The 22,562-nt window shown below is 36.7% G+C and overlaps 1 protein-coding gene across 2 annotated transcripts in view; it reads right to left on the bottom strand.

Annotated features, from left to right (window-relative positions):
• DIAPH3 (diaphanous related formin 3) overlaps nt 1-22,562 on the bottom strand; it is a 546,165-nt gene that overhangs the window by 458,222 nt on the left and 65,381 nt on the right. For both annotated transcript variants that reach the window (XM_049700932.1, XM_049700933.1), the window contains one exon: nt 10,052-10,156. In XM_049700932.1, the coding sequence (XP_049556889.1) occupies nt 10,052-10,156 (105 nt within the window). The remainder of the gene's footprint in view (nt 1-10,051; nt 10,157-22,562) is intronic.

Genomic DNA, 22,562 nt, shown 5'->3' with positions numbered 1-22,562 from the left:
ACCAAAGTAAGTACATAATGAAAGGGTATCTGCATATTTTATAATCCCAAGTCAGACATATAAATAAAGAGAGCTAGTAATCTATAGGGAATGAAAATTAGTTATCTGCAGACCTTTTAAGAGCAATGCTGTCATGCTTTATGCTAGAAAAATTTTTAAATTGTGGGACTTCCCTGGCAGTCCAGTGGTTAAGAATCTGTGCTTCCACTGCAGGGGGCATGTGTTCAATCCCTGGTCAGGGAACTAAGGTCCCACATGCCACAAGGCCAAAAATAAAAATAAAATTTAAAAAAAAAGAAAAGGGAAAAAAATTGTAAATTTAAGATCCTACAGGAAAAAAACATGTGAGCCAAAGTTTTTATATCCAGTAAAACTGACTAAACAATAATGGGCAAATACTGTTATCAACATGAAAAACTCAGGGAATACTGTTTCCATGACCTCTTCAGACAAATCTACTAAAGAACAAACTTCAGACAAACAAAATGACTAAGAGAAATATTAACAAAAGAACTGGTTGTGAGCATTAAAATACAGTTACTCAGAGAATTAAAGACTAAATAGGGGTTAAACACAGTTAGTAAATGCTAAGGGAGTATAAAATGTAATGGCTATATGCTCCATTAGTACAACAAGAAAAACAACAGCTGGAGATGTGGGCAGCACATGCGAAAGAAAAAGATTTTAAATACATACACATAAATACATACGCATACTTTTTTCATTTGCTCTCTCTCCACTGAAAAGGCCTACAAACAGTGATTAACCCAATAGCAATAAGTATCCTTGACCCCCAGATTGTTCTTGAAATATCATTTCCCACTAAAAGAAATGACAGATTCCAGGTCTAGTGTGGGAAAAGAGGGGAGTCTGCGTAATCTTACCTTACCAGATAGAAATGAAACAATGTAAAATAACAGGGCCATGCCAACCAAAATGACTAGAAGCCAACTGGGCAAGGTCCCACTGGTTGCAGATGGGACAATTTAAGCTTCACTAAGAATAATAATATTAAAAATAATATATCACCTTTAGAGGATGATAGGGAACCAATTCAATATCTTGAAAACTGGCAAATAAAAGAATCAAGCATTTATCCTAAATTTCCTATATCATAAGGTAATCAGTATTTGTGAGAAAATGTCTCTTTATAAATATATTCTAACTAATAAATGAAAATAAAATTACAGAATTTTAATGATAAACTGGATATGAAGTACTCCCTAATACAGAACATACCTCCTACGGTCTTACCAAAGGGATCAAACCTGAGTCTGATCAAGCCTCTGGATCTAGCTGCGTCTTTGCAGGAAATGCAAAGGAAAGAGAAACATGTTAACTTTACCACGAGTATGCAATCGGCAAAATACAGACTGCCTTAGATAAAATAAAGGGAACCTGAAGATTAAAAAAAGTTAAAGATATTCCAATTTTAAAATATAAGCAACAATAAACTATGATGTCTAGTGGTATAATTTTGGGAGATAAAATTAAAGAAAGTCAAGGAAGTAGTTCCTATAAAAGTCAAGGTAGTGATTTAGGAAAAAAGCAAGATTTGAGACAGGGTAGATGGAGGGCTTTCTAAGTTGGCTGACAAGGTTCTCTTTATTGATCTGGGTGGTGTTCTTATGAAAACTTATTAAGCTACATATTTATTTGTTGGTGTTTTCTATAACTGTGTTTCATTTTGTAAATCAAAAGTTAAAAAAATCAGAAACCCTGGTTTCTAGTCCTAGCTACTAACTGGGGGCTGTTGCACACTTCATTTGCAAAATGTAGAGATGCTCTAAGATAATTCCAGACCTAATATAAATTAAAAAACACCTCAGGGCTTCCCTGGTGGCGCAGTGGTTGAGAGTCCGCCTGCCGATGCAGGGGACACGGGTTCGTGCCCCGGTCCGGGAAGATCCCACATGCCGCGAGGAGGCTGGGCCCGTGAGCCATGGCCACTGAGCCTGCGCGTCCGGAGCCTGTGCTCCGCAGCGGGAGAGGCCACAACAGTGAGAAGCCCGCGTACAGCAAAAAAAAAAAAAAAAAAAAAAAAAAAAAAAAAAACCCACCTCAGTAACTACAAAAATCTCTACTAAATGAAAGAGTATAACAAAGCCATCCTTAACAAAAAAAAGCCAGAAGATGATTTTTAACTCACCAAAACAATGCAATACAGCTTTCCCAAAGGCTACCAAAGAAAAAAGAAAAAAAATCTAGCGTAACAGTAATAATATACAAGGAGTAGACAAAACCTAAGACTGCCTGAAGTTTCTTTTGGACAATTTTATTTTCATACCTCAAAGAATCCCAAGGGCAGGGTTCCCAGTTTATGTAAACTACCCTGGAAAACTTCTGACAGTAAAAGAATTTGAAATAATTTTTACATTGAGGGTAAGAAGCTATACCAACCACACTTATTTTCTTGAGGGTGGGGAGAAACCATTATATTGTACCAGTTAGGAAATGGGAGTAAATCAGGGAAGCATGAAATTAGGAATGAATACCTTTTGTACATCAAGATGATTAACCCATTATGGATTTTTAAAGTATGTATAGAATTTATTCTCTTTAGGAATAAGAACTGAAAGGATGTCTCTCAAGTACAAACCAAAATAAAGAGGGGTTTAAGTTTACTGCCACCATTAAAGCTTTAAAACCAGACACACTCTTCTCCTCCTTGTTCATACGTGTTCTACTGGGCATCCTTTTCCAAAAAAGACCAAGTTCTTCCATCTGTTACAGTAGATAACCTTCCCCCCTTTGATGATTTTTACAAGAGGCCAAGTGTCGGAGAATTTCTTCGTAGTTACAGTATGCCCTTTGAACACTCATTTTGACGTTATGCACGTGCAAACTAGCGTGGAACCCACAATGGCTTGATAACAGTTTTATGAGTAATGTTCACCATGTTCAGCCTTTCAATCCTATTAACTTCTAGTCTTTGGCTCAATTAACGTTACACTAAAAGACTCTCATCTTGTCCAGCCCAGTTCTCATCCTTGACTGTACCCTAGAAACACCGAGAGAACATTACTAAATACTGATGCCTGGGGCCCACCTGACTTAATTGTAAATGACAGCACCCAGATATCAAGATTTTTAAAGCTCCCCAGATGATTCTAATGGATATCAAGGTTGAGCGCTACTGTTCCTGGCAACTTTTTTTCCTATTTCTTCAATTACCTAATAGAAGAAATTTTCACATATTGAGGTACGGGGACATTATTCTGGTTTATACATGAGTTAATTTGTATTTTATGCTGACTAAAACAGTCTGTTTGTGGCCTATCAAACATACATTGTACAATTGCTTTAATCATTAAAGAAAAGTGTGCACTGACCAGGAGTAAAGAATGTCCATGTTAAAAATAAAGATTAAATGCCTCCCTACCTGGGAGGCCAATGCTGATACTCCTTAAATGATAAGACTCCCTTCCCAGATGCCAAGGCCGTACTGTGTACATGCTGATCTGTGTTTTGGGTATTTTTTTGAAACCCTGAAGGAATGTATCCCTGACTTGTTTGATGTTCTTTGTTCTGACGAGACATAAAACTGTGCTGAAAACCATGCTTCTCCAGAGCAGTTCCTCAGAGTTATCTGAGAGGCTGTCTCCCAAGCTATAGTCTTCAGTTTGGCTCAAATAAAACTCTTTTCTATTCCCATTATAGATCATTTATTGATTATTTCCACTGACATACCTTTTCCATTCATTCACTGAAAAACAACTGTACATAATACATAGCATTTTTCTCAATTTTTCACTTATTCCTTCAGAACTGTTCCTTCTTTCAAAAGGTTCATTCCATATGGATATTTGCTCTTCACTTTCATCTCCATTATAATCACATGCCTCTTCTTTCTGGCACTTTCAAAGTTTTCACTACTTTTGCAGTTATCAGAAATAAGCTTAATTATATTCATTAAAGTCTAAAAAGTAAGCATGAACATAGAAAAATATCTTAGATTAAGAAACAACTCAATAACCAAGATGAAAACAACCTCAGATGACCTCTAATGCCGCAACTGGTATAAGCACCACTGGCCCTCTCAGGCTCTAAAATTCTAGTAAATTTTACTAGTAACTAACAATGTTTCTATATCTGGCGAATCTTTTAAAAAGTGCTATAATGAAAGAAAAGATGTCTTAACGAGCCATAACATTTTTAAAAGACCCAAAATACACAATTCTAGTTTGAACCTAATATAATTTCATCCTATATAAAAAAAGAAAAGATGACTGCTTTCTTCATATTCATCTCCTGCCTAAACAAAAACACAATGCAGTAACATCAGAGAACACTATACACCACTGGTGCTGCTCAGAACGACGTGTAAGAAAGCTGGATGAATCTGAGCTGTTAGAAGATAATTTTAATTGTACATAAATAAAACCTGTCCTATATAGGCACAAATGGAAATTAAAATGCCAGACAGATTAGGAAATACTCTCAAGAAGAAGTTGGTTCATTGCCCTGAGGCTCTGAAATTTTCTCCTAGTCAGCAAGCAAGACGTGGAGACAAACAGGCAAAGTATTGTAAGGGTACTGATGATAAACAGATAAGTGTCTAATACTGAGCTCCAGCCCCTTTTACCAAGTTTTTATGTGGCAGGGATGCTTTGATCAAATCCCTAACCTGAAATGTAAGCCAAAAAATAACCCGTGTTTATTTTACCAAGAATGTGTAACTATTTATGGTTCATCTAAGTTTCTAGTGGTTAAAATATATAAGCTTTTTAAATAACAACGATGACAAAAAATAGAGGAAATAAAACAAGGACAACAACAACTTGATTTACCTGTATCTGACAATGTTTCCAAAATTTACATATGAAACTGAAATCTAAAAAATAAAACACACACTGAAAGTTATGAAAACACCCTCAATCAAGTCTAGATTTTCTACTTGGAGAAAACGTTCATACATACAAATGAACACACAACTAATATTTCCTCAAAACACAGTTCTCTTCTGATCAAAATATGCCTAGAAGGCTGATACTGCAGAAAACTCTGTCCTCCATGTTTGAGAACACCATGACCTACTGAGCTAGAACAAGTGATGATACCTTTCAAAATACTTTTAACACTACATCTACACACCTACATACATACACATATGTGAAAGTCTATAATCCTGCACTTACGAACTCAATTTACACTCAGTCATTTCATCATGAGAAACTTTTGTTACAATCTTTCTATGTGCCTTTTAAAATTATGTTCTATAATACTTGTTATTTAACTTTATTTTTTGTTAAAGAAGACTAAGCAAGAACTACAGAAATACTTAAGAAAGGATTCAAGGAGTAAAGCTAAACGCCATCCAAACTTTTCTAACAAATGCCTCGGAGGAGCCCTTGAAGTCACTTGACTGCAGTCTGACTAGGAAAGAAAAAAATTAGAAACAAAGTCAAAGGAAGCTAGTAAACTTCCAGGAGCACTTATAAAAGAGGATTTCTGCTTCATTCCCTGGAAAAAGAAATCAAAAAGGAAAAAACTAAATACAAATAGGGAATAAAGGATGGATGTTATAATTATGCACCTTAGAAATGTGAGATTAGGCCTTTTTTATTTCATGTCAGCCCACCTAAAATGAGCTTGTTACTTGCAGCTGGGATACAGTTTCCTATGACATATTGGGGGGCGGCGGGGGATGTCAAGGAGCCTGTGAGAACTTTGGATTCCAACCTAGTGCAATCCTCGGGAACTAGAAGTATGCATTTTGAAGAGAGATTTTTAAAGCATTATATCCACACCTAATGGTACAGCCAAAAAAGACCATGTGCTGATAAGTCATAGTTGTAGTGGTTGTAGTCTGTAAAGAAGTAAACTGCCTGGACAGTGTCGTCATCTCAATGTATAAAAATAAATTAGGAAAAAAAGAAGATGAATGGTTCTTAGAGACATAATCGTTCTTAAAGACATCATAAAGGTGTTATACTACACAGCATAAAACAAAATGTCCCTCAAAACTCTTTAAATGTCTCTCTCTCTCTCCCCCTGAAACTCCACCTCCCCACAGAGGACCAGATATCTTTCTGGTTCTCCTGTCCTATCGCTCAAACACGCCTGGCTGATTCTCCTCTTCCTCCTTTCACTTTCTGGGATATAGGTTTTGGCCTCTCTAAGTTGTCTCTAGTTTTGAATTGCCACGCATCACCCTGAAAAAGCCTAGAAGTGGAACAGCAAATTTTTTCTTCTCAACAAATAGAAAAGAGATTTTATTTTTACTAATCCTTTGCAATGCGTTGGGGTGGGAGTAGGGGGGTGTAGGCAACTCATTGATCTAAATCCTACTCTCTACAGCTATCCTCTTTAACACATTCTTTAGTTGCATATAAATTAATCCATGGTTTTCTGTTAACCCTGTCATGGGAGACTTCCATATTACCCAGACAAAATACACCCAGAAAATGAACACAACATATACACTGATGTCACAGATAAGGGGTATGGTACACCTAAACAAAGAAGAAATAAGAAAAGGAAAACTTGGTGAAGGCAGCAACTCTATTAGGATATATCTCCCAAGCTTGGTTGGTTCCACTCAAAAGAATCTTGACTACAAAAATCATCACTTAATATCTGAAGGGGGCTTTAAAAAATGTTTAAGGAAAAAAAGGATTAAAAATAATTGAACCACACGTAATAAAAGAGAATTATACTCACAGTTGGGTTAAGCATAATTAAATACATTTATATGGTAGATTTGTATTTTAAATTCTAGCTCACTTCCATTTAGAAAATAGGAAAATTCTTTGGCAATTGTGGTTTAAGAGATCCTCTCTTGTTCTAGAATTTTCTTCATCCTACCTTGTTCAGGAACTGTGGGTTCTCTTCTATTTGGACTATCATGTCACATCGTACTTATAAGGTCCTTACCACTAATTGCAGAATAGTCTTACCCTCCAGCAAGTCATAGTACATAGGTAAAATCTGTATCGTTCTTTCTTGAAAGAAGTTTTCTCCAATAAACTTGCTGCTAAGCACAAGTCATTTACCAAGGGATGGGCACCTGGCCTTGTAGTGCCTCCCCATCTATGCTCTGAGTATACTGGGTGAGGGGAGGATCTTTTAAGATACTCCTTTGGATGGAAAAAGAAATTTCCAGAGTGAATTAAAGAGATAGCCCACGTAGGCCAAAATGTATCTGGATGGTCTATCAGGATGTTTACAGCAGCAAAGCAAAAACCCAGCTTAAAGCAGCTTCAATAAGAACTGGCATCACCTCATATAATGGAAGAGTTGGGAGGCAGGACTGCACTGGGCCAGAGCAGCAGCTCCATGACATCAGGCGTCAAGCACCCCACACCCCCTCACAGCCACGACAAGTAGCAGGGAATGGCAGCTTTCCTGCTCTGGACCCTTTTACGAGGGAGAGAAACCTTTCTCAGAAGCCCCCACCAGACCTGGCCATCAGACTGTACTGGCCAAACCTGGATCACATACCCATGCCCTAGGAACTTAGAAACACGTGAATCTGGCATTTTTAGCCTCAAGTATGATATTTGCTTAGTAAATTTTAATAATCTTTCCTAACTGAAGAAATTCAGTCTTACTATTTGGCCACCTAAACTGAAACCTACTAAGATCTTGGAAACAACCTAGTTTGATCGATGGTTTTTATTGTTTTTTTGTTTTTTCCTATTTTAAAGCCAAGCTGATCTACTTTAGGGCTAGTTTGAGCGTTAACATTTCAAAAGCATTTTCAAAAAATCAACTGTAGGCATCAATACTATTTTCCAAAAAATAATATTAATGCTTACCCACAAAAGAGAATCTCAAAGCAAATTCTAAGGCTAAAATGTTAACATCTGACAAAGTCCCCACATCCTCTCTAGAACAACCTATCTATGAACTATGTTTTTCTCAGAGAAACTTTTTCAGTACTCATTGACCTAAATATACTGGCATAACAAAGTCCATATCCTAGAGTTAATAAAATGTGTTTTTACTTCCAGAGCAAAGACAGATGACTGGTCAGCTTGAACTTTCTACAATGTTAACCATTTGCTGAATTATTCAGAATCCTCCTAGGAAAAGCCATGACTCTCCACACACCAATTAAATGCTTCAATCATACTTTAGATAACTAATCTATTTCAATCCTGATAACCTAATTACTTAATTCTGGTAAATAAATTCCAGCCCAAGTCCAAAATAGAGTATTAAACTTTAAAATCAGTGAATGTAAGCTGAAACAGATCCACTGTGAAGAAGTTCAAAATGTTTTATTCTATAAAAAAGTCTGTTTATCTGAAATTCCAGAATTAAACTGCACTATTATGCTAGGGTTTTCTATACCAGTTCTAACTAATGTATTATCTCTTGTAATTATATTAAGTGGATTCATGCTTGTTAGATTTAAAATTCCCTAACAGGAGACTCTGCCCTGATGACTCTACATAAAACAGGTACACCATCTCCACTCCCCCTGCATTTTTTTCCCCACATCACATTTCACCTCCCATTACATGTGTTTGTGTGTTTCTGTCATGTGTGTCTCACTGCTCCATAGGAAACAATGACACACTATCTTGGTGCTCAGTCGCCGGGGCCTTAAATACAGACACTTTTATTAAGTGCCTGACATACAGACGCTTAATAAATGTGTTGAGTGAACAAATGAACGTCTTAGAAATGTAGACTCACTAATAAGAAATTTGTATTTTTACTGAGGTACATTTACTTATATTTTTAATTGTGGTGTAATGATTTCAACAGTAAGAATTTCAACAGTAAATCACAAAGAAAAATAAAAAACAAACAATTGCTACTACAACCACTGCTACCACAAGAGGCAGCCACCAGTTAAAAATCTGTTACGTTCTAATCACAGAATAAACAATTTAATTCTAACAACAAGCCTATGGTGTAGGTATTAGCCCCATCTTATGGACGAGGGGATTGAGGATCAGAAAGATAAAATAAGATGTCCAAGATCAAACAGAGGATAAATAGTCAATCCAAAACACGGAGCTCTGACTCCTAAATCCCCACTGTTAATTTGTGATGGCCAAGTATCATCAAGGGACAAAAGCAATTCACATCTCAATGGCAAGATACAGAGCCCATAGAAAGAACTGGGAAGAGCACAGTACTCAGTGAGTTCTACACCTGATCATCAGGCAGCCAAAAAATGAGACATGTTTAAAAATTAAACATCACTTGAGTCTTTCCTCCAAAAGAAATACCTCAGAATCACTGACTGGTCTAGTAGATAAATGGAGTTAAAGTATAAATAACTTACATTCTTATAAGCTGCCCTTGGGTTAAAGTATCCAGTGAAAACTACAGTGTGTTTAGTTATTTTTCTCTAATCCAATTCTATTTTATGTTCAGTCAAAAGCATTTTCTACTGTCTTTCTCCCGAGCCTTGCTTCTTCATTAGCTTCCATCTCATATTTTTCATCCAATCCACTTAGTCGCAATTTTTTTTATGACAACAAAGCTCATTTGTTGTTCCATGAAATAAATATAATTGATTCTGTGTGCTGGTCATGTTTCTCAGACATTTAGTTATTACTTCCACCCACATATTTCATGTTTCCCTAGAAAAGTGGCAGCCACGTGGATTCTTAACGCTCCTTTCAGTGTCTACATTTATAATTTGTTACAAGCTAATTTTATCCACAGGGAAACTCACATTAAAGATAGGCCTCTAAGCCACTACTATGTATCCTGATTTAGGTAGTTAGAGTAAAATCAGTCTCACTTTTCTACAATACAAGTATTATCCCAGTTTATAAGTGACATTAGAAATCAATACCCATCTTAATTCACTAACAAGGAGGGGTGTCCTAGAGTGAGTGGACCAAGCAACCACAGTGCTTCTTAACAGTGTGAGTGGCCAAACAGCAAAAGCAGTTTAAGTTATAAGGTGAGAAATACTTTCAAATTAAACAAACTTATTATAATACTTGTACCTTTAATTATACATACAAAAGCTCTATGATTACAGTTGCCCGCAAACTTAGGCACTTCATTAGGCAAATGTATTGTTTTCCATACCACAACGTGCTTCAGCAGTACTTCTCAACTTGACAGTTTTACTTACTGTCTTGGAAGCAGTATTAATGTACTGTATCACCATTTCTTTTTTGATACTGAAGTCCTTTTCCCGCAATGGTGCCTTTTTATCTTCATTTAAATTCATATCTTCCTGGAAAACACAATTAAAAAGCCTCGTTTTAGAATCTAAGTAGAGCAACAGTTCTACATACACAATGAACAGAAAATCAATAATTTGTGACTAAAGCAGCATTAACTGTTTTGGAATGATTTACATGTAGCTCTGCCAGGAGAAAAAAGAGAAAGGACCTGGAGATACAGAGAACAAAGTATTCTAGATCATTTTAGCAGGTAAAACACTTACCAGAAAAACTTTTTAAATTCACAGCAGGCTAGTAAAATTACATTCACATCACTATAGATAATTAGACAGTTGAAGATTTCTGCCTTCCATTAGCTTATTAGGATTCACAATTTATATATAATTGTGAAATATATATATTACATATAAAAATATATTTATCTATATATATTATAGTCGATATATAATATTTATAATTTATATAAATATATTTTAAAATATAAACATATTTTTACAACAGCTGTACCTGAAGCCATCTTGCACCATTCTGAAAGCGCTCCTCCATATATCATAAGAATTAAAAGCCAATCCCTTTTCAGATTCTGATAAGCTACAAGCACATACCAAATACCTAATACTGATCCTAGCAAAAGGTGAAGCATCCTACAGTTTTAACTGTCTCTTCTCCACCCCTATCAAAAATATTCATTAATTAATTTATTGCATGTTCTAAATCACATAAAAGTGGCACTCATAAAAAGAAGTACCACCTAAAAACCTAACATTTCTCAACAGCACCAATCAAAATAAAGGTTTAGGTAAGCTAGATCTTGCTACAGGCCTAATTCTGACTAAAAACTGCAAGTCAATAATATCCACATAAAGATATGAATTGCGACCAGAATCTATCAGCTCAGTTGACAAAGGAAGGGAGGCTGAGGTAAGACAAAAATGGCTGAAGGAGAGGGCAGCTCAAATGGATTTCTTCCTGATCTTAGCCTTGGGTCATCTGTGTGCAATGTAGGACATCTTAATGTATATAAACTAGATATCCACTCAGAAACGTGCCCATAAAAATCAGGACTTTGGATCACCTAGGGAGCCCAGAAAGTTAAATTTCTTCTAAGTTTTATAAGGGTTCTACAATTCAAACACTGTAGTTTATGCCTTTAGCTGACTCAGTTTTTGGCTACCAAAACTGTGAAGCAATTAAAAGTCAAAATTCCCTTCATTTCACCTTGATACAAAATTTAAGATCTTAGAAGTTGTCCCGTTTGATACTCCAATAAAAGGTAGCAATTAGTAATGTCACTCTTGGCTATTCTGGTTAGAAATATCCTATTATGTGAATAATGGTTTAGTTTGTTTCTTTTTTTTTTCTCTAAGCCAGTGATTTTCAATACACCTTAACACCACTTAGGAAGCATTCCGGAAATGTCTCGGGGCATTTTGGTTGTCATGGTGACTGAGGTGATGCTACCAGCATTTACAGGGGAAAGGTGTGCTAGACATTCTGCAACACATGAGCTAATCCTACACAATAAGAAACTGTCCTGCGTCCCACAGAGAGATACACAGAGAGAACGAGAGAGGGAAAATCATAATTATCTACGCCTAGACTCTAATTCAATGAAATTAGATGTACAACAGAATTAATATGTAAATTGTTACATATTTAATACTTTATATATTATGTAACTTAATATACATTGAATTTTCCAAGAATCCAACTACTCTGTAAATTATAGTTGCACTGTTTTTGTTTTAAGCTTTACCATCATTTGTGTTCCATTTCTGAAATTTAGGTATCCCAGGACAATGCTGCTTGTGGTATCTGAATCAACAGAACAACACACCTATACCAACCTACATCGTAGCTGTTGTACTCACAGTGGCATGAGGCAAAGACTCCAGAATGTGACTTTATTGTGCCTTCTTGAGTAGTCGATGGCCAACTGTTTACAATGAAATACATACTGTTTTATTATATAGTACAGTAGGCATTATATGTTGATTTTTTTTTAATTATGAGTGGAGATAGTTTATATAATCTACAAAGAATTGAACTAAGAAAAAGTAATGAGGAAGTTAAGGAGCAATTGCTCTAAAAGGTGTGTGTGAGGGGCACCTAAGAGCACAGAGAACATCTGTTTTAAATTATTCACTGTATTTTTTATTTTCTGTCTAATGGCCAAATGTGACCCAGCCTCTTTAACCAGCAAATTAAAATACTTAACAGATATAGAAAACTAAAAAACAGAAAACCCATTAGCTGTGGCTGAAATCAAAATAAAATTTTAAGGTGGAGAGTTGTAAGAAAGAAAAGACTACTGCTTTCTTTCTGGAAAGGCATCTTCACGATAACATGAGCTTATACACAAAAGTTGTATGTTTGGAATTAAGGAAGAAACGCAGAGTTCTCCCAACTTCTTTCCTCTGGCTTACCCCACCTCTCTTGTCTAAATATGACACTCAACACCATAACGAAAGTTTAATGACAGTGGCTGCTTAAAAACAAGAGGAAACAAAGAAGAAATGATACTACAGAAAAGTTTGGAATCACCTACATAATCGCACAAACCTTCCAGGATCACTCACTAGGTATGTAACTCATCTAACAGATGGTCCTTCTCTTTACATCCAGGAAGAAATGGCACTCGAAAGAGTAAGAAAAGTTCTGCCCTTTACAAAAGGAAAAAGAGAAATAAGGGAGTGATGGAAAGAAAAAAAAATGTATGTATCTATGGAATAGGGTACAGGATTTTTAGAATGGATTTTGAATCTTTATCAGTGGAGAACAGGGCTAAAAAAGAAGAAAACTCTACAAGACACTGGCACTGAACCTCTGAGGGCCACAGAGTCCTAGTGAAATGTATTGGAAGCTTCTTCCCAGAAAATGCACATCCATATTTTATGTTATAGTTCCAATTCAAGTTAAGCTGAACATCTTCCAAGGCTATCCAAGAACCTGGAGGTCGGCGGCAATGTGGGAGCCAAGCATCTCTATTTAATAAGCCCCTGCCTTAAGGCAAAACCTTCAGCATGAGATTTTGAATATCACATAGTCTAAACTCCATGTATGTATTACACAACAGAAAATACAGGCTCAGAGAAATGAAATGACTTTTCAGAGTTATCTGGTTGTTAGAAGCTTGAGAACTGGAGCCCAGACACCCAGTCTAGTGCAGTTTCCAGATAACTGTAAAGGGTCTCTTGTGAGCAAGTCATCAGTTTTCACATTAGTGAGTTCACAGCTGGTTAGTATGATCATATCGCATTTCCGTTGTCTTAGGGCACGTTCCCTAGAGGCAGACCTGGGACAGGGATGCAGGTGCAGGTGATTAATGAGGGGGATGCTCTCAGGAAAAGGGGACTGAGACAGGGACATTCAAAAATGTGGCCTCCGCTGGATTCTCGCTTCAGCCTGAAGTGCACAGCAGTAGATAGTACCTGAAGGGAGAGGCCAGCCTTAACACCACCCAAGTCAGTCAGCCATTAGCTGCAGGACCCCAGTTCCCTGAGGCCAAATCTCTGGATTAAGAGGGCAGATGTGAACCACCAGGAGCCAACACTCACACCTGGGTACGCCCGTAACCAGCCTGGTGAAGGGGGTCTTGGAGGGGCACCAACAGTGTCCACTACAGCATTTGAAAATAACTTACTTTATATTATAATAAGGCTTCTTTCTAAGCAGAACTGAATAATACAGAAACCCACATTTATGGCCTACACAAGCAAACCTCTGTGTGTTAACCAGTTCTTCCATTCAAACACAGGTCAGGACATGTAGTACACTGTATGGATACAGAATGATACTGTAGCTACAGATTTTATAACAGCCCTGAAAAACAGCTTACTTCAATATATATATCTATATATTGATATATATGTAACTCAATAAATATCTGTAATAAATAAAATAATAAACAGCAAATACATAGAACACATAACTGTACAAGGCCTGAGGAATGATTTGAATGAGGCTAATATTTCAGTGGGTATGAGATAAATTCTATTTCTTTAAATGGAAAAACCTTATCAGTTGGCTATTTAACTGAATATAGCTCATTTAAAAATATTTTTTGAGTAGTCATCAATCAAAACTTTAGTGTCTGTCAATCTGAAGAGTAATTATTGGTTTTGTTGTGAAAGTTCTATTAATACCTTAGCAACATACATAATGAATTAACTCACTTATAGCACTACCTTCATATACATGCTTAAACACAGTTTTTTGCCTGGGGAAATTGGGAGTTGCAGCATCAAAAAGTAATTTTCCTCTAGTTAATTACTTTCTAATTAAAAACTATACTTAAATTGAATCACTGTGCTACTTCACTATGTGAGTCTGACTGGCACTAGGGGCAGATTTCAGAAATACAGGGAGGAAATACTGAAGAAAAAAAAATTAAGGGGCATGCTAAAAAATAAGCAGGATTCTTGGAAAGTGTCAAGGTCATGAGAGATGAGGAAGTACTACTGATCAGGAGATGAAAGAAACATGGCAAACCAAACATAAGATGTGATGCTGGGCTGTAACCTAGAACAGGAAAAGCACATCAGTGAGAAAACTGCTAAAATCTGAATAAAGTCTGTGGTTTGGTAACTACTGTACCGACATTAATTTCTTAGTATTAATAATTGCACTGAAGTTATATAAGATGCTGGCATTAGAGGAAGTTGGGTGAAGGGTATAAAAGAATTCTCTGTACTATTTTTGCAACTCTTCTGTAAGTCTAAGATTATTTCAGAATAAAGTTTTTTAAAAACTAAATTAAAATATTCATAAAACTTCTGCTTTAAAAAACTAATTTGAAAAGAACAAGAAAAATGGAACATCTTACATTCTTTAAAAATACAGTAGTTTTTTAAACGTCCACTAAATAAATGTTTGTAGTGTATTGGCCACAATAAATACACACAAACTTGATGGAGGGGAGGGAAGTAAAGAAACCACTATCAAGACAAATCTGAGGCTACCGAGAGGAAGAGTTAAGACACAGGTAACAGAAGCACATTCAAAATCTTTTAAAGGTCAGGCATCCTTCGGAATTTTCCAAAACACAAAGTTCAAGTTGTTCACATGTCTTCCCATTTTCATTCCAAATCTACTCTCTGAACCATCCTTCTCATTCATTCTCAAAGCAACACTTGCTACACCTTTTCACAAGGACCTGGTATTTCTATAATCTTAAATAACGGTTAAGTCTGAGCCAGGCATTGTGCTATAATACTTATAAGCACAATTCATTTAATACTCAGTAACAACCCTTTGAGGTATGTACTATCCTCTCTTTATTGATGAGAGAACTAAAACTTAGGGAAATCCTGTAAGTTGGCCACAGTCCTGTAGCTTAGATTTGTCTCTCCATTCTTATTTCCATATTATTTATCTCCATTATCTAAAATCCCACTTCCGGGCTTCCCTGGTGGCGCAGTGGTTGAGAGTCCGCCTGCCGATGCAGGGGACACGGGTTCGTGCCCCGGTCCGGGAGGACCCCACATGCTGCGGAGCGGCTGGGCCCATGAGCCATGGCCGCTGAGCCTGCGCGTCCAGAGCCTGTGCTCTGCAACGGGAGAGGCCACAACAGTGAGGTACCGTGTACCGCAAAAAATTAAAATAAAAATAAAATAAATAAAATCCTACCTCCTCTGGGCCTAATGCCATCTGACATGCTCGGCAGCCAACACCTTGTGTTGACTCCTCTGCCAGTCCATGCCTTCACACCCACAACCAGCAATCTTCATTTCCACTTTCCTCAGCCTCGGTCTTCATGACCACACCTGGGCCTTTTCATTAGCTAAAAACTGTTCCACCTCTAGTATCATCATAATCCCCAAGATCCTTTTCTCTGACCTCAATCTTCTATATTTTCACTTCTCCCACTTCCAAGCCATCTATTTTTTGACCTCAATAAAACCTCCAGTGTCGTGATCCCCTCCATTTTCTCCCAATTAGTCTCTTATGGTCCATCACTTCCTACAACATTGATGGAAAATCCTAGTGGTCTCTCCTCACATTCCCTAGAGTACTCATTTCAAACTTGCCATTTCCAGGAGCTATGAAACCATTGCTTCTACCTACCATTTTCAGTAAGCAAATTTTAATTTCCTCCATGAAAAGGAACCTATAATTCAATTTCCTGTTTCCTCTATTACCAATTTATTTGCACACTAATTTTTCTGTGCCAACTCTTGCCTCTATCCAAAGATAATCCCATTCATTTATGCTCTGGATCCTCTTTCCTTTCACCTCCTAAAAGGTCACTGCACATCAGTTACCCTGTTTTAATCCCGTTTCACTAAATTCTTCTCAGTTCGTTGGGTCTCAGTATATAAACATGTTAATCCTTAATGGATTAAAAATTAAAAGAAAAAAGCCTCCCCTCAACCCTAGCTCTCCTTTGTATATGCCTTTCTTTTTCCTCCTTCACAAATAATTTTTAAAAGAACTTTTTTCTACACTTGCTGTCTCTTTTACATTGCATATACTTTTTAGATATTTGTCAAATGAGATATAACAAAACTTCCCAAATAGAATTTGCTAATCCTATTTTGGGACAAACATGAAATGCAGGGAATTTTTTGGGAAATGGAGATGGAGCCAGAGATAACACTCACAGCCCCAGCCTTGAAGAGTAATGGAAACAAAGTCCAGCTCCAGAGGCAGGGTCTCCAGGCAGTGGCACTGGCACGGGTAAAACTGGCCAAGCTAAAATCCATCATGTCTTCAGGGAGCACTAGCAGAACCACACACAACCTCTGTGACCTGGAACCGTCAGTGTGTGGTTGAGCTGTGCAAAGCAGCACCTGCTTGAGAGGTGAATAGCACTGAGATCCTACCAAGACTTCACTCACCAGGCTGTGTGACTTTGTGTGGTGTTGTGTCCTCTCAGAGGAAAGAAGGTGTACACATTTTTCTAACTTGCACAAGGACACCAGATGGGTAGCTGTGGCCCTGACCTGGAAACCAGGTCAATGACATGTAGTCAAGCCAGCAGCTTTTAAGATGCTCCAAAGGATTTTTCCTATGTGTCAGATGGGGCCAGAAGTTCTCACAAACCAGGAAAATCCAAGTTTGCTACTATCTTTAGACACCTTGACTCCATCCTAGGCTGATAAAATACCAACACAAAATAAATACCTTCTACTTCTTCTCTGGCAAAACTGAGAGAAAAAAAAAGATGTAATCTTAATACTCATGCACATACATGCAACTAGTGAGCACCAAGGTGTAATCAAGCAGAGAATGGCAAACAGAGAGTGGACATTTTTTCAACTGAATTACAAACATTAGACTCACTATTTTCATTCATGGATGTGGATTTTACAAGACAGCATGTTCATTAAATTTACACACATCAAGTTGAGTGGGATAGTTAATGCCATGGAGAGTCAGACTAAATTTAAAATGATTGACTTATTTGGAGAATTAAGTGAATATACAAGCAGCAAATTGAAGATGGTCGGGTGTGAGGAAATTTACCCAGAAAGGAAAAACACTACAGACAGGCAGAAGCACGACTAGAGTTATAAAACGGATCCTGGAAAAACAGTACAATAATGGATCAAAACATTCATAAGGATCAATAAGCATAATATTAAAAGGTAAAAATTGGAAGCACAGCAATAGCAAAACCAAACATTCTTATTGTCAACAGCTATCATCTCATTTCAGTAGTGTTCAATGCTTTGTTTCATGGGTTAAAGCCAAAATAATTGTTCTTGGTAGCAGTTTTGCTAATTTTTTTTTCACTACAGCCACAAATTGGTTATACGTTTTAAGAGGTCCACAGTGATCCCCTAATTACTTCTCCTGGGACCTCAGAGCTCAACATCCTACCAGAGCAATTTTACCCATACTTCTTCTAAAAGTATAATTCTGTCCTTCACCACACTGGAATTCATCTTCCATATCACACAATGTCAAAAGGTCTTGCTGATGTGTATCCCTACTGAGGAATGTTCTTACTACCATGAGTGGTTTAGTGCCAAATAAAAACATCAAAGATTTCATGATCTCATTCCAGGTAATTATATACTCCCAAATAGTGCACATTAACTGAATCTCATGTAGTTCTGCAATTTAATATATTGTATTCTTAGATTAGGCTTAAGTAAAATTAGAAAACCTGTAAAAGATAAATACAACCAAAACCCTGGAACTTGGAATTAACTTTATTACTACTATTTCTTTTAATAAATTTATTTTTTTTGTTTCTTTTATTTATTTTTGGCTGCGTTGGGTCTTCATTGCTGCGCGTGGGCTTTCTCTAGTTGGAGGGAGCGGGGGCTACTCTTCGTTGCGGTGCGCGGGCTTCTCATGTTGCAGAGCATGGGCTCTAGGTGCGCGGGCTTCAGCAGTTGTGGCACACGGGCTCAGTAGTTGCGGTTCACGGGCTCTAGAGCGCAGGCTCAGTAGTTGTGACGCATGGTCTTAATTGCTCCGTGGCATGTGGGATCTTCCCAGACCAGGGCTCGAACCCGTGTCCCCTACATTGGCAGGCGGATTCTTAACCACTGCGCCACCAGAGAAGCCCTATAACTATTTTATATTGAAGATGCCCATAAATATGCTAAAGCTATAAAACAGCTTATCTTTCTTTGTCCATCATTTTTACTATGTTCTTATATTAACCTTTATATAATCGTTTCATTTCCTTTACATAACTTTGATTATAAAGAGGTCAGATTTTTTGGTTTCACCAATAGTGGGGTTGGATTCACTGTTCTATCCACAATGTCCTTACTCAATTCCAATTAAAATTAACAGGAAATCAGATAGCTAGCTCATTAACAGGACAGCAGCCATAAAATAGCATTTACCCAGAGATTGACAACAAACTCATAAACATTGTTATTCGACCGAATATTCTAACTGGAGCTTATAGAAAGAGTGCAAACTATTTCAATTTGAAACCAAATTACAATTTAACCTAATGCCAGTATCAGGGAATAAACCAACAGAGAAGAAACTTAAATATCACATTTTTCTCACATGCTATAAATTTTAGCAGAATAGACAAGAAATGAGATGAATATGCAGCATGCTGCACAACTCTACTTTGGAATATAATCTGGCTGAAACTGTTCAAGCTTATGCATAAGCACCTACAATCACAGGCAACTGTTACGTAATCCAGCAGAAAAGAACACTGCTACTTATAAAAAGGGTTTCATTCACTTATTTGCTTTTCAACTTTTCTAAACAAATGGCCATTCCTTCATAAATTACATAAAGGATAAAATGGTTATTTCACAAAGCACAAAGGCTGACTTTTCTAGAGAAGAAAATAAGAATTAAAAAAAGCCTTCATCGTTTGGAAAGGCTGTACCTGCACACTTCCTAATTAGTGAAAGAGCAAGCTTAAACATTAACATAACCTTTATCCTTTTAAAACTCTCCTTTCTAATCATTTGACTGGTTCCACGAACTCCCACCAGGCAAAATCTAAGGCTCCTAAATCATTTATTTTCTCATTTATCTGGATCTAGAAGAAACAACGAGGCACTGACATTATCCCCCTGACAAACACAACCCATGAATCAAGTTGACAATAGCCTTACACTTCTACCCTCTCTTCCTCCTCCTCCATTTGGATTATTATTTGGATTGCTTTTAAACAACCTTTCCCTGAATTTTTCAATTTCTACCTGAAGGAGAGGGAGATGGGTGACAACTAATAGATCAGAACAAAGCATTACCACAGAACCTCTCTCGTTTTATCTGGTCAACCCAAAATATACTTTTATAGTTTATAAGAAATAAAAAACACCCATGATACGGAAAAGTAGATTTGTAAAAAATGCTAATACTTGAAATGAGCGAACTGCTAGTAGGAATCTATAGCAGTCAATTAGCCCTTAAAGAACTAACACAAACGAGTTTTCCTTGGTGTTTCATTCAGACTCCTGGTGACCCTTAAGACATCACTTACACATTCAACACAATAGGTGTTCATTTGTCTGACTGAAGAAATAGCTATGCAAAAATCTTTAACACCAACAATGAAAGCGGAAAAAAAGATTTAAAAAGAAAAAAGAAAAATTATCTTTAGCGTGTACCCAAAGAGTGGCAATGTGGAATAAAGATAGCAGTAAGAACCCTCCTCCCACCAACTGTACCAAAAAGAATCAAATTCAATTTTATCAGTTCACTTGAGCTCTTCTTTCTTCCTCTGGACCTTAGTTTCAAAGATATCTGAGTTGACTACAAAGCAAAGAACTCAAAGACATCTCAGTACTCTATGTGTACTAATTTATATCTTTTCTTGCTTAGACATGGTATTCACCAAAGCAGAAGAAACAGACTAACTCATTCAACAATACATGAAGTATGCACTGTGAAGACACGAAGGGAACAAAGATGAATAAAGTTAAATGTTCATAGTCCAATAAAATAGAGTTCTTATGAAAAGATTAGAAAACTGATCTAATGACATAATAAATAAAAGAAAACAGAAATGTATCATACATAGTCACTCATTTAATCAGTAATGGAGGATATACTCAGTTTAAAGGATAAAAATTAGCAGAACTACACGTCAACCCCATTGGAAGGCGAGTCTAGTGAAGGGCTAGCCAACTTAATACAAATAACTGAAATGTAAAATGAAAAAAAGGCCTTTACCAAATACTTCAGGAACAGGAAAAAAAAAAAAAAAAACTCTTTTCTGGGCTTTTCTACTCCAGAAGGAGTAGAAAGGAAAAAGAAAGGAATAAGAATAGGAAAAGATACAAAAATTAGTCACAGATATTCTGATTACATACATAGAAAACTATGAGGAACTCTACAAAGAATAAAAACTGAGAATTCAATAAGATTACTGAATACCAAAAGCAACACACAAATTAATAATCTTAGTAAAAATGTTAATTTTTTTAAAATACTAGTTACATTTTAGAAATAAACCAAGGAATAAAGCTCATAAAAGATGTACACGACCTCTAGGGAGAAAATTATAAACTTTACAGTTCAGGAACAGAGAAAACCAAAATAAATAAATAGATATAAGATATCCAATGTTCACAGAAAAATTTAATATCACAAAGGCATTTATCCTGTCTAAATCAATAAATTTATTGCTATTCCAGTCAAGATCCCAACAGGGTTTATAATAAAACTTAACTATTTGATTGTAAAATTAATATAAAATCACAAAGGGGCCAAGAAGCGCCAGGACAATTTTGAAGAAGGGAAGGGGGTCCTAGATATGAAGGCTTATTATACAGTTATATTAATTAAGACAGTGGATATAAATGCAGAGCTAGACAAACAGACCAATGGACAAAATCAAACCTCAGAAACAAACCTACATATGAGCAATACCTTGATGTATAACAGTGGTGTTATTACAAATGATGGACAAGAATGGCTATTCAATAAATTCTGCTAGAAAAACTAGTTATCCATGTAGGAAAAGTATTGGATCCAATCTCTCACGTCAGACATAAAGATATCATAATTCTAACAATTTTAGGAATGTAGAAGAACAGATCTATAATGTCAGGATAGAGAAGGATTTCTTAAATAATATACTTATGACATATTTAAGACCGTTTAAAAATCAAAATGGAGAAACTATGGCTCAGGCATCCAAAATGGAGCCAGACCATTGTTGATGTGGTTTCAGGCACATTCCTGCATCTCTAAGAACTTGAATTTTCTCTGAACTGTATCAAATTCAAGAACAGGACCAGCCATTTCAAAACAATATCTCCTAGTGTCTGCTAGCTGCACCCTTGTAGTTTTCTAACTGAGAAGAACAAACCTGACTCCATATTGTATCTATTCCTTTAGCTCTAACCTCTGTGCTCTGTTGCCTTGCTTAGTCATGCTGACTGTGCACCTTTGTAAAAGAAGTTGCCTATAGCCTGAAATATACATGATAGCCCATTCTTAAGGGTCTGCCTCCCAGGCTTGACCTTTAAGGTATAAAACTTTCATTCCTACAGAGATAAAAAGTTCCAGAACAGAAATAACATTTGTCTTGTTGAAGATTTACAGGAACATTGTGATCAGACCTAAGTGGACAGCTGCAAGAACAAGGGATTCCTGCACCAAGAAGTTTGCAAAACCAGCCACACCTCCACCTTTTTTAGTATAGAAGCCTGAATTCTAACTCGGGTAAGATGGTTCTTTGGGACCCTAGTCCACCATCTTCTAGGTCTGCTGGCTTTCTGAATAAAGTCACTATTCTTTGCCCCAGCACCTCAGTCTCTCCATTTATTGGCCTGTCATGCAAGGAGCAAGTTAGCAGCTTGGACTCCGTAGCATTTTCAAAGTCTGTCCCCCTTCACAGTTATGTAATCAGTTCAGACCCCAGCCAATCCCTGATTAACAAGCACCCTTACTTCTTTCTAACTCCAGTCCTAATTCTTGACAGACAACTTATGTAAATAACCTTGCAGGTTTTTTGCCTTTATAACCCTCCCCAATTTTGTGGTCCAAAGGAACACAATTCAAATGGTCCTT

Source organism: Orcinus orca, chromosome 18 (genome assembly GCF_937001465.1).
Source record: "Orcinus orca chromosome 18, mOrcOrc1.1, whole genome shotgun sequence".
NCBI lineage: Eukaryota > Metazoa > Chordata > Mammalia > Artiodactyla > Delphinidae > Orcinus > Orcinus orca.
Note: the sequence above shows the minus strand (reverse complement) of the source record. Positions and strands in the feature narration are given on the sequence as shown.